The sequence below is a fragment of the Ictalurus punctatus genome, chromosome 18 (genome assembly GCF_001660625.3).
Source record: "Ictalurus punctatus breed USDA103 chromosome 18, Coco_2.0, whole genome shotgun sequence".
NCBI classification, from domain to species: domain Eukaryota; kingdom Metazoa; phylum Chordata; class Actinopteri; order Siluriformes; family Ictaluridae; genus Ictalurus; species Ictalurus punctatus.
The window spans coordinates 24,343,526-24,369,001 of NC_030433.2; the positions used below are offsets into that span (position 1 = coordinate 24,343,526).

The 25,476-nt window shown below is 38.8% G+C and overlaps 3 protein-coding genes and 1 long non-coding RNA gene across 5 annotated transcripts; 2 read left to right on the plus strand and 2 right to left on the minus strand.

Annotated features, from left to right (window-relative positions):
- The first annotated feature begins 579 nt into the window (after positions 1–579).
- On the plus strand, positions 580–2,558 carry LOC124629137 (uncharacterized). Its single transcript, XR_006984028.2, has 2 exons — positions 580–925; positions 1,603–2,558. It is a non-coding gene; the product is annotated as an uncharacterized LOC124629137 (long non-coding RNA).
- On the minus strand, positions 2,321–9,991 carry brcc3 (BRCA1/BRCA2-containing complex, subunit 3). 2 transcript variants are annotated; one of them, XM_053687817.1, is made up of 8 exons: positions 9,769–9,988; positions 9,551–9,671; positions 7,253–7,339; positions 6,938–7,026; positions 5,764–5,819; positions 5,343–5,474; positions 4,906–4,949; positions 2,321–3,012 (listed from the first exon to the last, which is right to left on the minus strand). In XM_053687817.1, the coding sequence occupies exons 1-8, from the start codon at positions 9,871–9,873 to the stop codon at positions 2,864–2,866; spliced, it is 783 nt and encodes a 260-aa protein (XP_053543792.1). In that variant the 5' UTR covers positions 9,874–9,988; the 3' UTR covers positions 2,321–2,863. The 2 variants fall into 2 exon arrangements, with proteins under 2 accessions (XP_053543792.1, XP_053543793.1); XM_053687818.1 differs by lacking the exon at positions 5,343–5,474 and having other exon boundaries at positions 9,769–9,991.
- Positions 9,992–10,383: 392 nt separating this feature from the next.
- On the plus strand, positions 10,384–11,264 carry cmc4 (C-x(9)-C motif containing 4 homolog (S. cerevisiae)). Its single transcript, NM_001200476.1, is given in 2 exon segments — positions 10,384–10,450; positions 10,529–11,264. Coding segments are annotated over 2 exon segments (216 nt in total). The 5' UTR covers positions 10,384–10,392; the 3' UTR covers positions 10,687–11,264.
- A 622-nt stretch (positions 11,265–11,886) lies between these two features.
- fundc2 (fun14 domain containing 2) lies at positions 11,887–17,751 on the minus strand. The gene is made up of 5 exons (XM_017493128.1): positions 17,666–17,751; positions 14,904–15,048; positions 14,719–14,794; positions 14,014–14,142; positions 11,887–12,459 (listed from the first exon to the last, which is right to left on the minus strand). Exons 1-5 carry the CDS (start codon positions 17,682–17,684, stop codon positions 12,382–12,384), a joined length of 447 nt encoding a protein of 148 aa, XP_017348617.1. The 5' UTR covers positions 17,685–17,751; the 3' UTR covers positions 11,887–12,381.
- Positions 17,752–25,476: the final 7,725 nt, after the last annotated feature.

Below are 25,476 nucleotides of genomic sequence, written 5' to 3' on the forward strand. Positions count from 1 at the left end.
CGAGGACTGTTACACTCCATCTGTCATCTAACCCAGCTTCATTTAGAAGATCATTGACTAAAAATGACTTGTTTTTAAGTGCACGGATGTTTAAAAGTGCCAATTTAACACGTTAACACAGTAATCTCCGAGAGATCATGATAATGAGTCTTTATTAATCACACATACGTATGCACAGCGAAGACCCCAGCATGTCGGGAAGCTGTGTACAGTAAAAGGAAAGAGATTACACAGGTCTGCTGTACGCCTTGAGAAGGCCTTGGTCAGATATCGATAAAACTAAAGGGACTTTGGGTTCCCGCTTGTTCTGTGAACACTTGGGAATGTTGCTAGTACTGTCGCAGGGACCCAACGCATGTCACTGGGAGCTGTTATCAGTTGTTTACCCAGAACAGATGAAGGACGGTGTGGGCGCTGACGTTATGGGATAAACACAAGCGAACACTCACGCTCTCTCACAGATATATAGAGGAATGCACTTTGGAGTCGGTTCCCCTTAGCACTCAATAAAATGTGCCTCGTGCCAGGGGTAATAAACAGTAATTTGACGTGAAGGAAGAGGAGTTCTCTCTCTCTCTCTCTCTCTCTCTCGCTCTCCCCCCTATTACCAGGAGCATGGCCTTCACAATATAAACCTGTCTACTCACCCAGTATGTATGAATCAGCAAAAGAGGTGACGCTGTGACAGTAAAGGACTAACGGAGGGGGAAAAAACCCAGACATTTTAATGCTTTTTACGCATTTGCTTTCAGAGCGTGTATATCTGCTTTCAGAGTGTAAATATTTTCTCCCGTGATTCTTTCTCTTTGACTGAAATGGTATACATCTTATAATCTCTTAATTTCATCATCTCATATCGTAAAGTGTTGTTCTTGAAAGACTTGAGATTACTCCAATCAAAACTTGATCTTCTTATGAAAAAAAGGTGAGAATGTTCTTTGCATATTTTCCCTTCACTATTTATATATTTATATATATATATATATATATATATATATATATATATATATATATATATATATATATATATATATATATATATGTTTTTTTTTAATACCTCTGAAATTATTCACAGTGTGTCAACTGGACATTTCCTGCCCCCTTGTGGAACAAACAGAGCATAACAATAATTTTGTAAAATGTTTAGTTTTAATCAATCCTTCAGTTAATTAGAAGGTTTCTGGCTTTGGGTGGTTATAGATTATTCTTGGAACGTTTTCTGAAACTTATCCACAGTCCAGCCTTTTGCTTGATGGGGCGTATTTCTAAGATATTGATGTGAATCTTTTAAATGTTAAATTAAACAGTGAAATAGGTTTAGATGTTCGATATCAGAGTCATATCAGATTTGGTTCTGGGTGGTAAACGATTATTTTGAAGCTTTAATTGACTTTTTATGGTGTTCGTTTGTGTTTAGCGCTCTTAATTTAACACTGGAACTTTGTTGTTCATGCTAGTACTAATCGACTGATCCTGGATGTTTTGAGTTTCCAAACACTGAACTTGATGCTAAATGACCGTTTGTCCTCTTTCCCAACAAATGTCTTATATATTTACACCGATCAGCCATAACATTAAAACCACCTGCCCAATATTGTGTAGGTCCCTCTCTCCTTGTGCCTCCAGAACCGCTCTGACCCGTCGAGGCACGGACTCCACAAGACCTCTGAAGGTGTGCTGTGGTTTCTGGCACCGAGACGTCAGCGGCAGATCCTTTGAGTCCTGTAAGTTACAAGGCGGGGCTCCATTGATCTGTGAGTTACAAGGCGGGGCCTCCATGGATTGGACTTGTATGTCCGGCACATCCTACAGACAGTCGATCGGATTGAGATCTGGGGAATTCGGAGGTCAAGTCAACACCTTAAACTCTTTGTCATGTTCCTCAAAGCACATCAGTGAGCTTTGGGCGCCCATGACCTTTTAATTATGAATACTAGCTAGGATTCAGATTTTTTTTTCCACTTAAAATATGCTTTAGTGCTAGTTTGTTTAAGAATACTGCTCCATGGCCAGCAACTTGTAACGATGGGGCCACGTTTTATTTGATTCCCCACATTGCTAAATCAACTCAATAAAAGCGGGATTAAAATAAAATAAATGTAATGAGTGTAATAAAACACGGCTTCTCACGAGACATCACCAAGCTACATACCCACGGTTCTCCAAGATGTATATCCAGGGCGTCCCTCACCGCGTTGAAGTCACATGACATAAGGCTACCACGTACAGTTAATAATTCTGGATGAGAGGAAAGTGCGCGAAGAAAAGCCCTGAGATCTTAAGAGGTGCGCAGCAAAAAGTTTGAGAACTTCCCGTTACAGACTTTTTAACCTTCCCAGTTTATTTAATATTATAATATTATAATTTGACACTTTTGTGCATTGTGCGTGTGTAAGAGGGGGAAAAAACAGTCCTGCCATTACATTCTGTTCATGATGACATCCATGGAAAAAAATAAAGGACGTGATGTGAAACAAAACATACAGAAATATTTAGTCAAAAGAATCTATTTACATTTCTGTCACATCAGGCAAGTTTCGGTGAAGCAGAGAACGTGGCATGGGTCTCAACGATGTCACAAACACTGACAACGTCAACAACAACAGTATAATAGACGTTATAAAGTGGCGCTTACAGACACTGCATCGCGCTCTCTCGCTCTCGCTCTCTTCATCTAGTCGCCTTTTTCCTCTCCTCATAACCACCGAGTACTGATCTCAAGCTTGCCGTATGACAGAAAGGCCGCTGTGTTCAGTACACCAGCTGCTTTACACAATACATTAAGTGTGGAACATGGAGGCCTGAAGCTGCACTGTAGTGGTGATGATGATGATGATGATGATGATGGTGGTGATGGAGGTGTTTATAACGAGGCCAGCTCCTGGGTCAGTCTCTCTTTCTCTTTCTGCAGATCCATGATGCTCTTCTTGTTCTGCTCCAGTCGATCCTCCAGCCACTGCAACAGTGGGCCGCTTACTGCTGACATCTGACTGCACAGGTTTTTGGTGAATACTGGGAAACACACACACACACACACACACACACACACACACACACAAATACCTCACAAAAGGCCAAAAGAGCTTCACCCACTGACCTGCATTTATACTACAACTAGAACTTCTCTTACTCCTAACTACAGACACTCCTACAACTACAGCTACGATTAAAACTCCCACTACAATTACAATAACTACAACCACCACTCCTTCTACAACTACAGCTACAGTAACTACTAACTCCTAATAATACTACAGCAACGGTTACTTGTACTACAACTACTACTAACTCCTCCGACTACTATAGCTACTACAACTACAGCAACGACCACTTATACTACAGTAACTGCTACATCAACAATGACTACTACAACTGCCACCACTCCCCCTACAACTACTACTAACTCCCCCTGCAACTACTACTAACTCCCCCTACAACTACTACTAACTCCCCCTACAAGTACTAACTCCCCCTACAACTACTACTAACTCCCCCTACAACTACTACTAACTCCCCCTACAACTACTACTAACTCCCCCTACAACTACTACTAACTCCCCCTACAACTACTACTAACTCCCCCTACAACTACTACTAACTCCCCTACAACTACTAACTCCCCCTACAACTACTACTAACTCCCCCTACAACTACTACTAACTCCCCCTACAAGTACTAACTCCCCCTACAACTACTACTAACTCCCCCTACAACTACTACTAACTCCCCCTACAACTACTACTAACTCCCCCTACAACTACTACTAACTCCCCCTACAACTACTACTAACTCCCCCTACAACTACTACTAACTCCCCTACAACTACTAACTCCCCCTACAACTACTACTAACTCCCCCTACAACTACTACTAACTCCCCCTGCAACTACTACTAACTCCCCCTACAACTACTACTAACTCCCCCTACAACTACTACTAACTCCCCCTACAACTACTACTAACTCCCCTACAACTACTAACTCCCCCTACAACTACTACTAACTCCCCCTACAACTACTACTAACTCCCCCTGCAACTACTACTAACTCCCCCTACAACTACTACTAACTCCCCTACAACTACTACTAACTCCCCTACAACTACTAACTCCCCCTACAACTACTACTAACTCCCCCTACAACTACTACTAACTCCCCCTACAACTACTACTAACTCCCCCTACAACTACTAACTCCCCCTACAACTACTACTAACTCCCCCTACAACTACTACTAACTCCCCCTACAACTACTACTAACTCCCCCTACAACTACTACTAACTCCCCCTACAACTACTACTAACTCCCCCTGCAACTACTACTAACTCCCCCTACAACTACTACTAACTCCCCCTACAACTACTACTAACTCCCCCTACAACTACTACTAACTCCCCTACAACTACTAACTCCCCCTACAACTACTACTAACTCCCCCTACAACTACTACTAACTCCCCCTACAACTACTACTAACTCCCCCTACAACTACTAACTCCCCCTACAACTACTACTAACTCCCCCTACAACTACTACTAACTCCCCCTACAACTACTACTAACTCCCCCTACAACTACTACTAACTCCCCCTACAACTACTACTAACTCCCCCTGCAACTACTACTAACTCCCCCTACAACTACTACTAACTCCCCCTACAACTACTACAGCTACAACTACAACAATACCTACAACTACTACTACTACTACTACTACCACTAATAATAATAATAATAATAATAATAATTTTACCCTATATAGAACTTTTTAAAAACAAGTTCACAACATGCTTTCCAAATTGAAAACTGATTAAACAAACAAGTTGATTAAAAAAAATAATAATAAAAAAAAAGCCATAAGCTCTAACCGGATTTGCAGAGCACATTTATTTGCGGTAAAGCGGTGTACCTGATCCATTGTGTATCTTCGTGATTGGATCCAAATGAGTTAAACTACAGAAAACAAAAGAGAGAGCGAAAGATATTTCATTTCCCCACGGTACAAGTTTCATAAAAAGAAATCGAATCATCATAATGAGCAGAACAATCATCTTAGGCTGCTCTTAATTACCATGTGACCTTAGATTAGAACTTCCTGCATGGGTCTCCACGATAATATCACAGAAATGTGATTCCAACACATCATGCGGTGGTTTTTATTTTGCATTCATTATTTCATTGTATTTATTTTATTTCATCATAGAATACTTTCTCTTTGCGCTGGATCCTGAGCGTTTAAACGCGTCTAACAAATCCGCTTACTAAAACCCTCGGGTGGCTTCAAGGAACATTATGTCGATAGTTTTGGCCCCCCCTAAACGGAAGGAAGTGAGAACAGTATTCCACCTGTGAATCCTCCTGTACGTGTCCTGTTCCTCTTGACAGAGAATTCTGGGAAGTTCCACTGCGGATTCCAGACACACTTTACCGATGGCCTCGTGAGGAATCACGTGGATTGGAATCTCGATTCTCTCGTACCTCGTCGCAATACGGAGAAATGTTATTCGTGTCATTTGGAAATTTACGATTTTTCAAATCTAACGTACTTCGAGAACAATTTGCGACTTCACTCGTGAATAAGAAAGACATCACGGATCAGGTTAGACAAATGAAATGAACGCATTCAAATAGCTGTATATGAACAAAATCAACATATAAAAGACTGATGATTAAGTAAAGCATGATGTCTGTAAACAAAAAGTAATAATAATAATAATAATAATAATAATAATAATAATAAATGAGTAAAGAAATGTTCATTACTTACTCTGAGCCTTTCTGGGCTTGCACTGACTGAAAACACGTGTACAGAACTCGACCCGTCTAAAAGAGAACCGCCATCGTTAAAATGAGCAAAGCTGCAAAATCAGTCTCCTCTTTTTTTAGTTTTATTCATTTACTTCACCTAATTTATTACTCTGTACTTTAAAACATGTAGTTCAGATCTAGTGACTGAAAAGGCCAGAGCATATGATTCCTTCTTCATTATACTTGATGAGTTAATTATGCTAATTAGTCACACGAATTGCTCAACATGCAGCTCTTAGCAACCAGGTTACACTGCAAGAGAGAAAGCAGTATTTGTGTGTAATAAACCTTTAAAACTATAAGTAGTTAGTATTTGGTGGAAATACTGCCTTGGGTGCACTTTTTTTTTAGGTCCTCCAAAACTAGGGTCCTAGAAATGTGGTCCTAGGTCTGCGGTCCTGAAACTGAAGCCGGTCCATGGTCCGAGAACCGGATTTAGAATCCACATTTAGTTCTAAATGAAAATTGTCTTGTGGGCAGTTATTGAATTTAAAGCGCTGTTATTTCACTAGGGGGCGGAATAGAGCCATAAACTCAGCTACAGATAATAAAATTAAAGTAATTTGATTGAATTCCTAATTAGCAAGATACAATATTTGAGTCTTAAATTATAAATCCGGAATGTAATAATATAGCGTGACCCGAAGCTTTTGGTGGCGGAAAATCCATAATGTCCATTTGGGGTTGTTAAAGTTTGGGAACCTGTGCTTTAGGTATATGGAACTAATTATTTACTGCGTTAGTTAACACAACAAACCCGGAACATCGAGATGTATACACCATACGCAATGTTAGCGGTGTTTATAAAAAAAAATTAAAAAGGACGTTAGCATGTCAGTTAAGAGAAACTTGACGTGTGCCGATGCAGTTGTTCGGATTGATGCATTGATTTAAAAGGCAAATCTTAACTCTGATCTTTTTAAAGTGCTCCTTCTTTATTTCATCAGCATCCACGAGGTAACACTAGGCCAACTCCAGATTCTGAACAAAGTCCAATCTGAATCGAGGATAATGAATCGAATCGTATCAGATACTGAATCGCTGACTTATGAATCAACATCATCTTGTACCAGGTGCAAGCCTGAGGTTTATTCCCCGAATGTCTCGACGTGTAACTCGTGTATTTCTCTTACCTTTGTGTTCTTATCTTCTATGAAGCAAGAAAAGATCAGACCAACAAAACCCTGATCCATCATTTGGTACATGGCCTGGGTCCTCACATCTGCAGAGTGACACAGACACGCTTAATTACGACCTTAGTGAAGTAATTATCAGGATAAAAGTCGTGTAACCCTGAATATCTTCCCTGTTCCTCTACAAACGGTGTGTACACGTGACTTTTACCACATCTACAGTGATTATATAAGCACGCTGCAGTAACTCATTAGATTCTTCGTCAGATATTTGTGTGTGTGTGTTTATTCTGCAGGTCGTTGAGAACACCTGACCGACATGTGATGGCCACACGGTGATGTGAGGGTGAGAGTGGTACCATCCCACCACCCGTACAGGACGTCCAGTCATCTCAGCCAACCTGTGCTTTTAGGTTAAGAAATAAAACTTTCTTTTTTCTTCATATTTAGTTCGTTTTTTACGTGTGGACATTATAACTTACCGTTATCAAAGTTATTGTACCTATGAATAACACTGAATGGAAACTAATAGGTTCTGTGGGTGGAAAGTTGAGACATTAATAAAGTTATACAGTACTGTGCGAAAGTCTTGGGCACCCTAATTTTTTTCTTAAATGTTTCTTTTATGACTTCTGCATTATTGAATCAATATAAATTCGATTCCAATCATGACTTTGAAAACAAAACTTCAATTAAACGTTACAGGGAAATGTTTGTTTGGCAGTAAAGAAAGGAACAGTTCACATAATACAAACCCAAAGTCCTGGTGAAGTCTGTGGGTTTTATCTGCAGAGTCGATGATGCGTTTTTAATCAGCACAGCGCTGTTACGCTTCATATCCACTTGGTTTAGTTTATTATCGTTTACTGCTTTTAACAGAGGACTTTATTTATGTACAAATGTTCAATTTCATTATTTTTGGAAGGCATCTTTGATTTATAGCATTTCTTTGCATGCGCCTAAGACTTTTGCACAGGACTGTATATTATTGTACACATTTAGACATTGTGTAAGTTTTTTTTAATAGTTTATTTGTAAAAAATTAATGTGTACTGAGGGGGTCTGTGAGAATTTTGAGAAGATCTGCTCTGATCAATAAGATACATTACATCGGTTTGAAAAATCCCACAGTGTTGTTCTTGTGATGATGAGTGTAATAATGAGGAGGATGTAGTGTGATGATGATGATGAGTGTGTGATGATGAGTGTGTGTGATGATGAGTGTGATGATGAGTGTGATGCTGATGAGTGTGATGATGATGATGAGTGTGATGATGAGTGTGTGATGATGATGATGAGTGTGATGATGATGAGTGTGTGATGATGATGAGTGTGTGATGATGATGAGTGTGTGATGATGAGTGTGATGATGATGATGAGTGTGATGATGATGATGAGTGTGTGATGATGATGATGATGAGTGTGATGATGATGAGTGTGATGATGATGATGATGATGAGTGTGATGATGAGTGTGTGATGATGATGATGAGTGTGTGATGATGATGAGTGTGATGATGATGATGATGATGAGTGTGATGATGAGTGTGTGATGATGATGATGAGTGTGTGATGATGATGATGAGTGTGTGATGATGATGATGATGAGTGTGTGATGATGAGTGTGATGATGAGTGTGTGATGATGATGAGTGTGTGATGATGATGATGATGAGTGTGTGATGATGATGAGTGTGTGATGATGATGATGAGTGTGTGATGATGATGATGATGAGTGTGTGATGATGATGAGTGTGTGATGATGATGATGAGTGTGTGATGATGATGATGAGTGTGTGATGATGATGATGATGAGTGTGTGATGATGAGTGTGTGATGATGATGATGAGTGTGTGATGATGATGATGAGTGTGTGATGATGATGATGAGTGTGTGATGATGATGATGATGAGTGTGTGATGATGATGAGTGTGATGATGATGATGAGTGTGATGATGATGATGAGTGTGATGATGATGATGAGTGTGATGATGATGAGTGTGATGATGAGTGTGATGATGATGATGATGATGATGAGTGTGATGATGATGAGTGTGTGATGATGATGAGTGTGTGATGATGATGAGTGTGTGATGATGATGAGTGTGTGATGATGAGTGTGATGATGATGATGAGTGTGATGATGATGATGAGTGTGATGATGATGATGAGTGTGTGATGATGATGATGAGTGTGTGATGATGATGATGATGAGTGTGATGATGATGATGAGTGTGATGATGATGATGATGATGAGTGTGATGATGAGTGTGTGATGATGATGATGAGTGTGTGATGATGATGAGTGTGTGATGATGATGATGAGTGTGTGATGATGATGATGAGTGTGTGATGATGAGTGTGTGATGATGATGATGATGATGAGTGTGTGATGATGATGAGTGTGTGATGATGATGATGAGTGTGTGATGATGATGATGATGAGTGTGTGATGATGAGTGTGTGATGATGATGATGAGTGTGTGATGATGATGATGATGAGTGTGTGATGATGATGATGAGTGTGTGATGATGATGATGATGATGAGTGTGTGATGATGATGATGAGTGTGTGATGATGATGATGATGATGTAGTGTGTGTAGTGAAAGGATATCTCAGCTTCAGTGGAGGCTGCAGAAAGTTGCTCAGGAGAAATCTCCACACGATCCTTCCTCTTGTCAGACCGCCGCAGAATAATAACCGAGTGAATGTGGACAATGCGATTTGTGTCAACCTGTGGAGGTGATCATTTATTTACACAAATCCCAAAATGGAGACGTCCGACATGCAACAATTTCATTAGTACTAATAAAATATTTCCACTACTTCACCTCGCCGATGCACAGCCCCATGACTTCTTCTTTCTCTGTACTCAAGGCGTGATTCATACAAACTAGAAAAGCATCTGACTCTAAATGCACCGCGCTTATTGCCATTGTATTTGTTTTAAAAGCTAAATAAGACCTACCTAACCCTGATTTTCAACTAATGTTTTCCCCTCCTTGTATGAAGTATTTCCGCATTAGCGTCACTTGGCTGCGTTACAATCAAACAGTTCCGGGGACAACACCAAAGACATGTTAATCGTTTAATTAAATACTTGCGTTCGTTACAAAAGAATATATTCAAACATATATTTAAAAGGAAAACGGCGGATGCTTTCTTATTACACCGACATTGCGTTTGTAAACGAAACATCCATCCTACATGTGGTTTAATGAGGAAGAAATTCGTTTCTGGTCGGAAATCAATAAGACGCACACAAGGCTGTCAGCGGATTACAACAGTGTCCTGAACGCGTCCCTCTCTCACCATGTAGTGCACTACATCATACATACACGCTGTTATATCGTGCCCTAGGTAGGGCACGTGTATAGGGAGTATTGAACGTCTTAGTGTGTACCCAGCGCTGTTGATTTCTCCAGCAAGTGGAAGACGTTCTTTCAGCCAGGCGGATGCCGGGGAAGGATCCGTGTCAGAAGCAAGCTTGCGCTATACAGAAGTGCTTACAAGGTAAACCTCGTTTCACTGCAATATAATGTAAACCTTAACCTAAATTAAACATTTCTGCGTCTTTTCTCTCTTTGAAAGCCAACAACTACATTGAAGGTCGGTGTGAAGATGTGATCCGGGCGATGAGAAAATGTTGTGAGGTTCATACCGGAAAGAATTCCGTGTGCTGCTCCGGATTTACACAAGAACACAAAACCACAGAGGACAAAACAGACCGAACACTTCTTACAAAATAATGTCACTTATTTAAGACGTGCGTGCTTATACCTGCACGATAAGGCCAAAAGTTTGTGGACGTCTGACCATCACACCCATATGTGGTTCTTCTCCAAACTGTTGGAAGCACGCAATTGTTTAGAACGTCTCTGTATGCTGTAGTGCGAGCTCCATGAAGACACGGTGTGTGAAGGTTGGAAGAAGGTCGAAGAACTCGAGTGTCCTGCACAGAACCCTGACCTCGACACCTTTGGGATGAACTGGAACTGGAGTCTCCTTACATCAACATCAGCGCCTGACCTCGACCTCACTAACGCTCCTGTAGCTGAATGAACACGAATCTCCACGGCCACGCCCCAAAATCTAGTGCAAAGCCTTCCCAGAAGACTGGAGCGCATTATAACGGGAAACACAGAGGGAATCAATCTGGAATGAGACGTTCACAAGAACATATGGGTGTGATGTTCAGGGGTGCACATACTTTTGGCCATATAGTGTATAAACAGTGATGTGTGGAAGTTTGATTGCTTCAAAGAAGTCACTTAACATTTGTTCTAAAAATGTGCCTCAATGTTGATTAAAGGAAAAATGAAAGACAGTATGAATAACCCTGAGCCTTTATTACCCGGATTGTGCGCAAGAGGAAAAAGAAATTATGGAGGAAAACTGTATATTTTAGTTAAAAGTATGGAGCCAAAAACCCCATTGAGTGAAAGTCAGAAAGTAATCTACGTTTAAACATCTGAAGCATTCACGAGTAAAGGTATGATAGACACAACTATGTGTGTGTTTATTAATTATTCAGCTTGGAAACCTTCATCAAAAAATTCTTCGCATGTTACACCTGATCGTACACGCACGAGTACGAGGAAAATCAGCGTTTCTGAAACTATAATAAATCCAGCAGAATATTTTTGTTCAGTTTGTCTTACGCAAGCATTAACACACAACTTTACTAAAAGATAAATGAAGCCCAGTGATGGTATCGTCGCTATTTAAACTTTCTTATTTGACTGTCGTGGTTTGGGGTGATCTCTTTTCATTTCACACGCTTCACGATAAGGCAACGCGTGTATAGTTTGCGGTTTGGGACGCAGCCCTGAACAGCTCTTAAACGTGCGTACTGATTCGCTTTTTGCAACGTTCACGTGATTCCACTCGGCAAAACTGACGCGTACGAAAACAAATCCAGAAAGACGAGACGAATAGCTGAGAACAACTGTTGTTGAAGTTTAACTGTTTATTTATGGAGATGAAAAGATGGAATTACAACTTTCTTGTTGTTGAATCCCATTTAGTGGCCTCTTTGAGATCAAGCTTTATGATCTGCCGAAGGGGAAATGATTCTTAAACACTTTTTACATCTACAATATACGTCGGTTTAAACACAGTGCTTAAAGGCTGCCCTATGTATGTACACGTCTTTGGACGTACACATTTAAAGACGTACCACAATCTTTCATATCACAAAATATAATGCAGAACGGTTCAAAGAAACTGTAACATCAAAGGGAAAACTAATCACCAAAATGTGAAAATAATACCAAAAGGCATGAAATCAGTGCAAATATTAAAAATGCTGGCTGTGTCATGCTGTGTGTATAACCTCTATAACATCTACAATATATAAATAAGTCGTCAAAGAAAAGAAAAAGTTGCGTGCAGTAAGTTTTCATAGTTCTTCCTAAGACCATGTAAAATGGACGAGGGGCTTCTTATGACGCCAGACCGAGCAGGAATCCTCCGACGAAGCCTCCTGAGAGGACGAGGTTCTTTTTCACGAACGTCTGCACCTGTACAAAAGAGAGAGGAAGAGGAATGACTGAGAAAAGAACGGAAAACACCCGGTTGCCTCTGCGTGGAGGTTATAGATTTGTCGTTTGTTGAAAGATGGCTGTTTCCACAAGATCTTTAACGTAGAAATATTCACCAGAACATCTCGGTCTCTCGGACTTGCTCCTAATATTAAGACTACAAGATCGAGACTCCTTATTTATTTGTTTGTTTGTTTGTAAAGTCATTCGCAAAAAGTATTTCAGCACGGAAAACAGACCTTAAACGCGTCGGGACTTAAACGGGTGCACGCTATACGACTTACTTTTTTCCGAAACCGGCGAAACCGCTCGCGCTACACGACTGTAACGGCTCGTGATGGGCTGTGTGGTGGACGTCGCGGTGCGTGTGCAGTACACAACTGATTTCGATTAATCACACACACACACACTACACCACTTTCCACATGGAGAGATCCTTAACAGGGTGCATCTGATTCCCAAAAATGAATTTTTAGGCCATTATTTTGTACGGAAACGAAGGACACACTGGTTCGTTAGACGCAGGGAGAGAGGATCATCTGTTCTGCGAAGAGAACTGGAGGCAGAGTGCAAAAAAAAACAACAGGGTGGTATTATTTATTTATTTTTTACTTTTCACGTCCGTTTTTATTTTCGCACTTTCTTAAAACGCCTTTATTCAGAAGACAAAATAGGGTAATTTCCTGTTTTTCTTTTTTACTAATTCAGTTTAAGTCCCAAAATGTAAACACTGCACACCGAAGACTACTCACTTGAATGAAAGGACAGACATGTACCAAAATACATCATGGTTTAAAAAGGTTTCATTTTATTAAATAAACTACGACGATTTTTTTTTCCAACATTTGCGGTGCAATTTGTGAAGTTTTTTGTGACTCGGCAGGAAATGGCTTTGTGCGGTCTTTCGCAGTGATGTTTGTTGGTAAACGAGACCTTTTATCTGTACTCGTATTCGACACACGCAATCGTAGAGGGCTTCGTGATGTGGTCACATGACACGTCTCGGCCCAAATCTGCGGAAAAATCTCAACCTGCAACCGTTTCTTTATACGAAAGCTATTTTACGCCGTTACGGAGGCCTGTGCAAACAGGTACGGACCGTTCGGGGGGAAAACACACAAAATTACTTCTTACACAAGCGTTCTTTATTTGATTGTGTTTACATTTTGCCCTCGCGCTCCTGCACTGATCGACGCACGGTAATCTTCCTCCGAGTTGAATAATTCCTTAGTAAAAGTACCTAGCCTGTAGGATTAAATTCTCTGTGGTTTCAACTGAAGAACATCAAAGTTGGTACCCCAGCTCCGAGTTAAAGGTTCTGCCTTGAACAGATGTTTCAGTGGCTACTAAACACGCCAGTATTTCATCAAAAATAAAGGTGACTGTAGTAACTGTAGTATGGACACAATTTTAAATATTTTGAATAACTACTTAATTAACTGAAGTCAATTTAATGATTGATGGAAAAGAGTAAGAGTAGCTTCCGAGTTCGCACGAAATCAGTACCATCACGATCAGACCTCACACAGTTACCTCTTGTACTTTCGTCTTCACTTCTTTAGTCGGATTCTCCGCGTTCAGCTTCAGCTGCTTCTTGGCCTTGTTCATGTCCTGCTCCACTCTCTTCCAGTCAACTGTAATGTATCCCGTGTGATTTGCAATCTGAAAAGGACAAAAATAGCTCGGAGATCTGATCTGCCGCGTTTCAGAGGGTCAGCTCTTAGGATTAGTGAGGACCAGAAGGCTGTGAGGTATTGGACCTGAACCTGTCCTTATCAGACCACTGTGGTCTTTATCGTCGGTTTCACTGACGCCATGGGTTTCACTGCCGATGCTGTGAGCGGCCATTTTGATTCGACATCGCTCCCTGAACGCGGAGTTGAGGAGCTGAGATCATGAGACTGAATTCCTAGTTAAGGAGCGTTTTCTTTGTTGTTGTTGTTGTTGTTGTTGTCCCCTCCCGGTTGAAGAAAATTTCAAAATGGCCGCTCACACATCAACAGTAAATAATTATTTTTTTTTTAAATCACTTAACTGCATTACTTTAAGAGTTTATAGTAGTATTTACTTTACAACAAAGACGTATTCATTACAGTACAGTTCTCTTGTTTTGAAAAAGTAAGCACGTCGTGACCTCATGATCACTAACATTAACTGGTTAGCTTTTTTGCTAGCAAAACATGCCCCCCCCCCCCCCCCAAACTTTTTGCTCGAACCTAAAACTTTATATTGCGTTACCTGAAGCAAAAAGAAGCCGCCGCCTACAGCCGATGCTGCAACTTTTCCGACCTTCTGAAACAAATACCCTGCACACCTGAAACATGAACACGTGGTTTGAACGCTGTCACATGATAAACGATCAACGAGAACACATTAAAGGAAGCTTGATCCATTTTCCCACCGTTTCAGATGGTAATACTCACCACCCAGTCACTCCACCGATAGCGAGTTGGGTTGCGACCGAATACTTCTCGGCAGCCGGGCCGGAATTATTACCGAACATTTTGTTCCACCATCTCTGCTTCTTGACCTGCTCGGCCAAGTCGATCACGTCGAAGGTTTCAGCGTCTGTTGCGACAAGAACATATCTAGCATCACTACGTTACTTACCTCACCTACTATTTCAGTCTGATGTAACTGTATTTGTAAACCTTGTGTTTTTCTAAATCTTACAAATTTATGTACATTTAAATCGTGTTAATGTATTCATGGACGTTTTTGGGGTATTTTATATAGTTAGCATTTTTTTCTTGCACAAATTTGCACTTTCCAACTCGTTTTTTATTTACAGGTATGCAACTGAATTTGTGTAAAAAATACTTTTTTTTAACGTCATTTTACTTCTAGCTTTACGACCTTTTTTACTCTCCAAACCTTTTTTCCAGCTTAATTTAGATAATATTTCTGGAGGTTATTGAGTTAGCCATGGCCTCAGAAGCCCTCGAACCCGAGACAGCTAGCGATGAGTCGTTCACAAACGAGTCGACGGTTTAAACCGATTCTTTTTGATAAATATTGCAAGTTGAATCTTGCATATGAGACATTTGGGATTTTATTATACAGTGCCCTCTACTGATATTGGTACCCTTGGTAAATATGAGCAAAGAAGGTTGTGAAAAATTGTCATTAAAGATCCTCCTCCATATTTAACCGTGGGAATGAGGGACTTTTCCATACGGCTACCTCTCTGTGTGCTCCAAAACCACCTCTGTGTTTATTACCAAAAAGCTCTATTCTGGTTTCATCTGACCGTAGAACCCGATCCCATCTGAAGTTCCAGTAGTGTCTGCACACTGAAGACGCTCGAGTTTGTTTTTGGATGAGAGTAGAGGCTTTTTTCTTGAACCCCTTCCAAACAGCTTGTGGTGATGTCGGTGACTTCAGATTGTAGTTTTGGAGACTTTCTGACCCCAAGACACAACTAACATCTGCAGTTCTCCAGCTGTGATCCTTGGAGATGTTTTATCCACTCGAACCGTCCTCTTCACAGTGCGTTGAGACGATACAGACACACGTCCAATTCCAGGTCGATTCATAACATTTCCAGTGGACTGGAACTTCTTAATTATTGCCCTGATGGTGAAACGGGCGTTTTCAATGCTTGTGCTATTTTCTTATAGACACGCCCCATTGTGTGAAGCTCAACAACCTTTTGCCGCACATCACAGCTATATTCCTCGCTCTTAAACATTGTTATGAATGACTAAGGGAATTTGGCCTGTGTGTTACCTCATATTTATACCCCTGTGAAACAGGAAGTCACAGTTGAACAATTTCCTGCTCCTAGTCTCCCAGGTGTACTAAACATTTTTAAATATCAGTGGGAATATACTTCAAATAGATTTTTCTCATATGAATTCATAGGGGTCTCAATAATTGTTGCACACCTATATTTAACAAAGATATATTTTTGGATAAACCTGTGTTGTGTTTGTAATTGTTTTATATCCATGAGAGCAGAGTATTTTTGTGAAAAAAATTTTTTAACAAAAGTTCAAAAGGTTAAACAATAAAGAACATTTTTCACAGACTTCTTTGCTCATATTAACCAAGGGTGCCAATATTAGTGGAGGGCGCTGTAGCTCTAGGCAATGCAGTTGCTCTTGCAGTGTAATTTAATCCATGGACATCTCTTTTTAACATCTGACGTGTTCATTAGTGTGAACGATGAGAAGTGTGTGTATTTGTGCTTCCTCGCTGATTTACTTTTTATTTAAATAGATTTTATTAAATGCTATGTAAGGTAAGGCTGTTTTGTACATTAGAAGGTGGAGTAAGAATTCATGAAACAGTTTTAGCCATAGTTAGTCAAAAAAAACAACAACAATTTGTTTAAAAAATAAATAAATAAATGAATAGTCTCGTTTAAGGGGAAAGTAGCAATGAGTCGTTTGGGAGTCGGCTCTTGTTCGTGAGACGAGTCAAATAATTTGACTCACTGAAAAGATTCGGAATTATAATCACAACTTATGTCCTACCTTTAATAGGTTTTCGTATTTTGTGCTATTTGTTCTTGTCTACTTTATTACCGCGACATGATCCGAAAACTAGGAGTAAAATCTCAGCGTTAAAATGGATAAAGAAGCGCGAAGAGAACTGCGCATGCGCAGAACCCTTTTTCAGCGCACCGGTCATCTTTTCCATCAGACACGGTTTGTCATTAAACCCGTCGGTATAGGGACTCGCTGTGAGACACTATTGCCTTGTTGTTGGGGTTTTTTTGTCATCCAAAAACTAAACGGAGGTAGCTTTCGTTTCGCTAATCAGTCGCAGAGGATTTCCCCTCAAAGCCTCAGCCCTGCGTCATTTCAGCCCTTGTCCTTCTTCACCAAAGTTGGCAAAACTGTTAAGCTAGAACGTTCTGAAACCTCCCTGGTTATCCTGGAGCAATATTACCTCCAACAGCTATACACTAACTAGCTATTAGATTGAAAAAGAAATAAAATATATAAATAAACGCTTCTCCTTGCATATCATTTGGTCCTTTCACATGTACGTGTGAAAGTCAACGCTAGCGTAAATCTGGCTAGCTTACTAGCGGCAAGCCTGTGTGATTACTCTGAAATACAATGAAAAGAGTAATACACGATGAAATAATTCCATTTTAGCTTCCATTTTGGTAGATCCTTTTATTTATTTATTTTTTATTAAGGCTGTTCTTAGAAAAGCAGGAGCAAATCCTTACCTTTCTTCTTCCCAGCCATTTTGTTTGTGTTTCCCACCCGGACGTTAATCCGTGGCGCACTCTTTCAGTCACGTGATCCATGCATGAGCGCCTAAACAAATTTTCATGTTTTTCGTAAGTTTTGCCTCATAAAAAAAAAAAATCACCTATAAATTGGTGAACAACAAGAAATGCTTAAAAACTGTTCAAATATATGACGCTTTTATTAATTAATATCATTTATTTATATATGTGTATGTGTATATATATATATATATATATATATATATATATATATATATATATATATATATATATATATATATATATATATTTGTGACTTCATCATTATTATTAAATAATAATAAACAAAATAATAATAATGATGAAGTCACAATATCATTTATATCTATATCTATCTATCTATCTATCTATCTATATATATATATATATATATATATATATATATATATATATATATATATATATATATATATATATATATATTTGTGACCATCATTATTATTTTTTTGTTACTTGAAACTTATGTCTTTTAGTAATGCAATAATAAGACAATAAATAATATAGTAATAATAAGTTTTCGGAGGAGGAGGTTATGGCACAATAAAAGCCTTGCTAATAAAGTAAAAGCGTTTATTTTGGATTTTGTCAAGATGGTGGTCTGTAAGGGCGTGGTTCAGGGTTTCTGAAGTTTGAAAGACACTTGGAAGGAAAGTTAGAAATGGGTGTGGCACACTAATCTGTGTGCAGTGGTGCAGTCTATTTCAGTGAAGCATTAAGACACTCGTTACAGTGATGTTATCACGGGTAAGGTACGACACGAAGCGGAGTGTCTAACCCACCTCTGACCCGTCATCAAATCTAGTGTCCAGCAGATCATTAGCTTCATTATTGCTTGAAAATGTTCACAATAAACTGTACTCACGTCACACAATGTTAACAGTAAAGATTGGTTGCTAAGCAACATAACAGGCAAACATTAGGGTGTGACCCACTGTCGGGTACGGCTTAAGTGTAACGACGGTATTGGTTAAAAACTTTAAGCAGTGCATTAATACAGAACTTAATTACTGTGGCGTGCTCACATGAGCGTATTTAGAAGATTTTACAACAAAAACTTCACGTCGTTCCTTGCCAGCACCGTTACCATTGATATAATCACTGTCACACACCATCTCGTGGTTTATTGTTGTCTTTTATCACATCATGACATAATTCACATCTCAAAACTGCATATTTGGAAAGTCTGCTGTCTCTATAAGTCGTGACTGGATGTTTTTTAAACGGCTAAGACGAGGGTCGCTATGACATCAGAACTCGTTATAGGCTGCTAGCTTACATTTTAGTGTGTTTACGGTTGTTATATTACAGCTTTTATGGCTGATTTACGGGCTGTTTATGGCTTTCATGAAAGAAAGCAGTGAAGTTAGTGTGTATATACGTGACAGTGTATGAAAGGTAAAGTGATTAAAGGGGTAAATAAATCCAAAAACAGGCAGATTAGTCACGTGGATGAGGAAGGTGTTATGCTCAAGTTTCTCATATACTGATTGATTGACTGACTGATTGATTGATTTGTAATCCTTTAACATTACACTTCATCCCTATTGTGGGTAAACTCTACTGAAAAAATCCAGCTTTGTGTGATTCAAGCTTCTTGAGCTTCCCTGTGACTTGTCTTTGTTGTAATTGTTATTGGAATTGTTTTCTTTAACACAGATTGCCTACGATGCTGTATTAGTAACTGTAACGTGGAAGCTGGTTTCATGTAGGAGTTTGGCGAGCCCCGTCTGTGGTGTAGTAGCTGGATTTTTCAGCCGGAAAGTTTTTTTTTTTTTTTTTGAAATATAAAGAAAGAAGTGAAATCATGAAATACTAAGAGGGAGGAGGAAAGAAGAAATCACGAAGGCACCGAAATGTGATGTGATTTGTGATCTTTATTTCAAATTGATTTACATTCAAAAATAAAACATGCATTTAACAGAAATGAACATTATTTAAAGTGATGCAGGTGATGTAGTGATGTCATTCCTGACCCAGTAATCAGATGTAGCTGTAGTTGGATCTCACACAGACCCTACACTGAGTACCAGGTCAGAGAAACACATCCGAACTCGCATCTGCCGAGATCTCGAGGAAGAGATCCGTCTCTTTCTGCGTTAAACTGAACCAAAACAAACTCGACCCCCCCCCCCCCCCAAAAAAAAAAAAAAGAAAAGAAAAGAAAACCCTCTCACATCTCAAAAAAAAAAAAAAAAAAATCCACTCGTACACTTTTAAAACCAAGTTCTTGCCTTGTATTTAAACCCTGTGTGTATTATTTGTGTATGTTTACAATACACAAAGCGTGGAAGGTTCATTTTTGTAATAAATAAATCTTGAGAAGACAGGGTTGAAAGTAAAGCTGCGGTCGAAGCCGTCCTTGCACGCCGGATCCAAAAGAAAGCACTAATAAAAGTGAAACTTCTCGCCGCTTGTGAGTTTGTTAGGGGGAATACCACGGCCTTGATGCTTTATACACATGCCTTAGAAGGTTATTTCCCAAAAAACATCCACACATGAATGAACTGACCTGAACTCGACATGTGTCCACACTTCCGTGTCTCTGTCTTTGTTGAAACTGTTAAAAAGGAGGGGAAAAAAAAAGTCTTTATGATTTCCAGCATATTCTTTATTTCCATGAGGATTCTATGAGAAGACTTCTTCTTTCTCAAGTTCTCAAACCGGAGCTACAATTAACCTTACAATCATCATCATCATCATCATCATCATCATCATACATCAGATTCACCTTTCTTCACCGTGTGAGATCGTGTTAGATTGATTTGTCTTCAGAGTAAAACTTACGGCACGCCGCTGAGAGGTTCTTCAGCGCTCCATCACCGACGCACATGTCTCGAAGTTCTCCTGTAGAACCCAGTCATGCACGAAGCATGAGTCTGTCGACTCGGAAAAACGCGCTTCAGACCATACCTATTTCCACTGAAGTCCTCGTGTGGCATTTCACGCAAACTGTTGCTCCACATCCTTCCTCCCGCTTTACTAGGCCCTGAATTCTAAGAATCCGAGAGAGAGAGAAATGAGCGACTTCCTCGATCGCAGAATAGAAAGAAGAAGAAAAAAACGGTGTAAGCGTGCGTGCTCTGTAGACCTTCCTGCTCCTATGCGTGTTTCTTGTGAAGTGTGCAAGGGTAAGCTGCAAAGCCACGGTTTTATCGAGTGTTGATGAATTTCCCCTGGGTCTCTCCCCTCACCTGGCTGGGAATTATGCATGTTAGTCACCTTGGTAAGGGACAGTCCCTCTGCCGGCTCCCGACACACAGCTCAGCGCATCTCCATCTCCAGCTTCAAACCACCTTACATACTTTAATAAATGTACTAAATGTTTGTTTTTAACATGTTTATAAAACCTCGCAGTCGTACAGATCGATATCGTATCGCAGCAGTAACCGTGTGTTTCTCTGAACATCTCCTCTTACCATTTTCACACGGATTATTTTTATTGTTTTGCTCTGAAAACAGTTATATTTTCTTTCAGGTTTAGTTTGAGTAACATTTCTGTTCAACTTTACTGACCTTCCCAAATTATTGTCCACGTAAATGACGTCAATCTTCTCGTTTTTACATTATTTAAATGAACAAAATTCTTTAGTCTACAAAAAAAAAAAAAAAACAAGAGAGAGAGACTAAGAATTAATTTTCACCGTTAGCTATTTCCATGAACAAATTCTCATTGCTCATTATTTTATTTACACAATTTTACCGTGTTCATTTTTTTTACCATATAAATTTCAAAGTCAAAGGTTCGGACAAAGAAAAAGAAAACATTGTAAAATTGTAACTATAGGACATGTGAGTAACATTAAGAATGCTTTTATTCTTCATATTCTCTAGGGAGTGTGCGGAAATATTTTGGAAGGAAACCTTTTTTTTTTCTAATGTTTACTTTTTGATCTTTATTTTTGAATTTTCTGTAAAGCTCTGCGAAGAACCGAGTCGTTTTCCGATGAAATGTTTTCTCTGGAACAAAAACAAAAGCTAAAACTAAAAAAAACAACATCAAAACAAAACCGTATACCATTTATTTAAATTGATCTTCTAAATCACCTTCGAAAAATAAAAATAAAATGATCACAATGACAAATGAAAGCCAGTGATGTTGTGTGTGTTTTACATCAAAATCATTTGAAATTAACTGGATATTTATTAAATAAAGCTGCATAATATAATATATAAATGAATGATAATATTGTCCGATGATTACAACGTGGACAAAAGCTTCCTTGAGTCCTGAAAACTAATAACAAATATTAAATTGCTTACATGCAAACATTATCTTTTTTTTTTTCCTACATATCTGGGTTACTTTGTACAGAAATGTTACAAACACAAAAACAAATACCGAGATCTTCATTGTTCTTTCCATCACACCAACGACAATCTTGTGTAGCTTTCAGGATTTTAAAAAAATTCTTTTTTTGTCAATCAGAAACCAAAAGCACGTATGAATGATATCATGCAGAATTAAACACGTTAACAAACACACAAGACTTTTTGTGAAACATCATGATGTGAGAGTTGGATAAACAAAACAAAACTAACAACAACATCATTATTACTCTGAAAAATTCCATTAACGTGAGGAACAAACTGAAAATGAACTGGTGTGTGTGTGTGTGTGTGTGTGTGTGTGTGTGTGTGTGTGTGTGTGTGTGTGTGTGTGTGTGTGTGTGTGTGTGTTGTCTGGGCATGATATTTAGAGGAACTTATTTCGATTTGCAATACTATACAAGTCTCTCTCTTTCTCTCTCTCTCTCTCTCTCTCTCTCTCTCTCTCTCTCTCATATGAAAGTATTTCCCCTGCATGAGAGCATTACATCACATTTCACAATCCTGTGTGTTTGAATGTGTGACCTTATGTAGGTTCGAATAGTGATGTCATAATCTCAAAATCAAGCATCCGTAGGGTGCATTTGCATAAAATTTCTGGTGAATCATATAGAACCCGACCATCTGAAAGAGGGAAAGTTTGCAAGTGCAGTGTACAGGAAGTGAGAGCAATGCCTGTCACTACCCAGCAACCCCTGGGCGGGGCCTCTCTCTTTCTCTCTCTCTCTCTCTCTCTTTCTCTCACTCTCTCTCTTTCTCTCTTTCTCTCTCTCTCTCTTTGTTTACTTATACATTGTCGTCGGTGTTGCCTTGGTGAACATGGTTATGGTTAAAACATCAGCAGCAGTGAAAATGTTTAAACAGTGCTACACTCTACCGGACCTGTCGGTGTAAATGTTTATTCAGATTGTTTACATTTTCCTTCGTAGCTTTCAACTGAAGATGATTTTCAGAATATTCTCTTTTCATTTTTTTGGAATTTTTAAATAGCCTAATGTGATAAATATGTACATTTTTGAAACCTGAATCTAGATTCAGAATTTCACAAAATTCTCTTCAGATTTCATCAGTTTCATTTTTTTATTTTTTTTTTATGATTATCTTTCAATTTATCGATTACTTTATACAATAAACATTTAATAAGAGGTTGTTTTTGTTTTGTTTTGTTTTTACAAAAAAGAAAAAAGAAAAACAAAACAACAAAGAGCTATTGTTCTTCCCTTCCTCTCCCCTCTTGCACAGCTCTCAGGATTATTTATATTTTTTATTACTATTATTATAATTATTATTATTATTGTTATTATTGTTATTATTATTATTTTCAGTTCAAACCAACCAGAAATCAGGCCCCTGTATGAATTGATAAAAATTTTAAAAAGAAAAGAAAGACAGAATAACCATGACGATGATCTGAATTCCATAAGAAATGTTAATTCACGATATTCCTAAAGTGTAAGCAGAGACTACTTAACCAAAATCATATTGCAGCTTAAAGCTGACGAGTGAAAGAATAAAAAAACATCTTTAATAAAAAATGTAAAAAAAACACCACTCAGTATCATTATTATGTTCACGTTTACAGAAACAGCCAAAGTTAAATCTAGACTTCGCATGAACATGAAAGTTTTCCCCTCCAAAAAAAACAAACAAAAAAACTGCATGTGAATGAAATGTAAGTAAATAAATATGAATTGCTGCCTTGCTCAGAAACATGGTCGTTTGAGACGTTTGAGAAATTACTCAGTGTTTTCTCCCCACCCATGTTAACGGTACACCACTAAACTCACTGACTATCATCATCAGCACTGCTCATCTCGCCTAAAAACCAAGCTCTTCTGGTTTTACCGGGAAGAGAAATGGTAAGGACTGTAAAGTCATTAAATTTCCCAGTGAGTTAATGAGTTTAATATCTGTTTCCTGATCTCATTGTTCTGTACATTTCCAGGTAAGGATGGAAGTTTTGTGGTAATCATTTACATTAAGGTTTCCCATCATTTAAGGCATTATTTTAATGCTTCAGAGAACAAACAGACAGTGAATTCAGTGCTATATTACACGCTAAGTAACATTAAATTAAAAAAAACAAACAAAACAAAACTAACGGCTTAATTAACAACAATTGTTTGGGAGGATTTTGGAAAATGCTGTAAATTAATTTGGACTTATTTTCAGTCATGGATTGAATTTTCTCCCTAATTTAGTACGAGCTCCTCGTTATACATCGGCTAGAACGGGCGGAAGCTAACACGTGCGTCCTCTGAGACACGTGAAGCCAAAACAATCGCGTCTTTCCGAACTGCCGCGTCACAGTGCGGCGTAAACGTTAATTAATCTGTGATTAATCTCGGATTAATATGCCGTCTTCCGCATACGTGACCTCGCTGACGCCCGTGATTAGCTATCGTCGCTGTGATTGACAGCAGAGAGACGGAGTATGCCCCTCCCACCCAGACAACACGACCGATTGGGCTCTCTCGGACTCCTCGAGATTCGACCTCGCAAATTTCCGCTGGTTTTCGGTTCATTCGGTCTCGAATCAGAAGGTTGATTATTTTCTGGAACAGTAGATCCGGCTGAATGTGTTCATTCTTATTAATATGTTCTCAATCCATACAGACACCATGCGGTAAAAGAAAATACAGTCAAGTCATCCTTTACACGTTATAATTCATTTATTATACAGTTTTACACTTAATAAATACATCATCCAGAAAGAGTTGCCAAAGTTTAAAGAACTTCACAAGACGTCTGCGTGCCTTCGTTTCACGGGACGTCGTTTCCTAAATCCGTATTTTACGCGGCAGATTTGAGGGATTTTCTTGCTTCCGGTTTAATGATATTCGTGGTCTAGTCTGGAGATTTGTAATGATTAGATCATTTCTGGCAGTTCAAGGAAGAAAAGCTGTGAATATTTCCCTGAACTGTGAAATCTATAATAATAATAATAATAATAATAATAATAATCACACACTGTTACCCCATTAACTACAGTTTGGACCATTATGAACCATTTCCTTTAAAAACGTTTACAAATAAAACAAACAAATAAATAAATAACTATTTGTAAATGTAAGTCGGGAGTTTCGAATCATTTTGACAGTTTCACAATTATCCATCCTTTCTTTTTTTTAAAAAAAAAAAAATAACATTGTTGTTTTTGTTTTTTTTTAAAAAACAAGTGTGAAACTGAAGGTTCCACAAGAGCTTCTTGGTTTCCTAAAGAATCTTTTTGATTGATGCATCTTATATTCTGTTTGTGCCAAAAAGCAGTGAAACAAATCCTACCACAAAAGGGAGGATCGTGGAATGAAAGGTTCTGAGATCGTATAGGAACCGAATCTTGTTTAAAAAAGGCCTAAAATACCGGCACTAAAAGAACATCAGGTGATTTCAGAGGTGGAGAGATATCCTGCTCTGCTCTT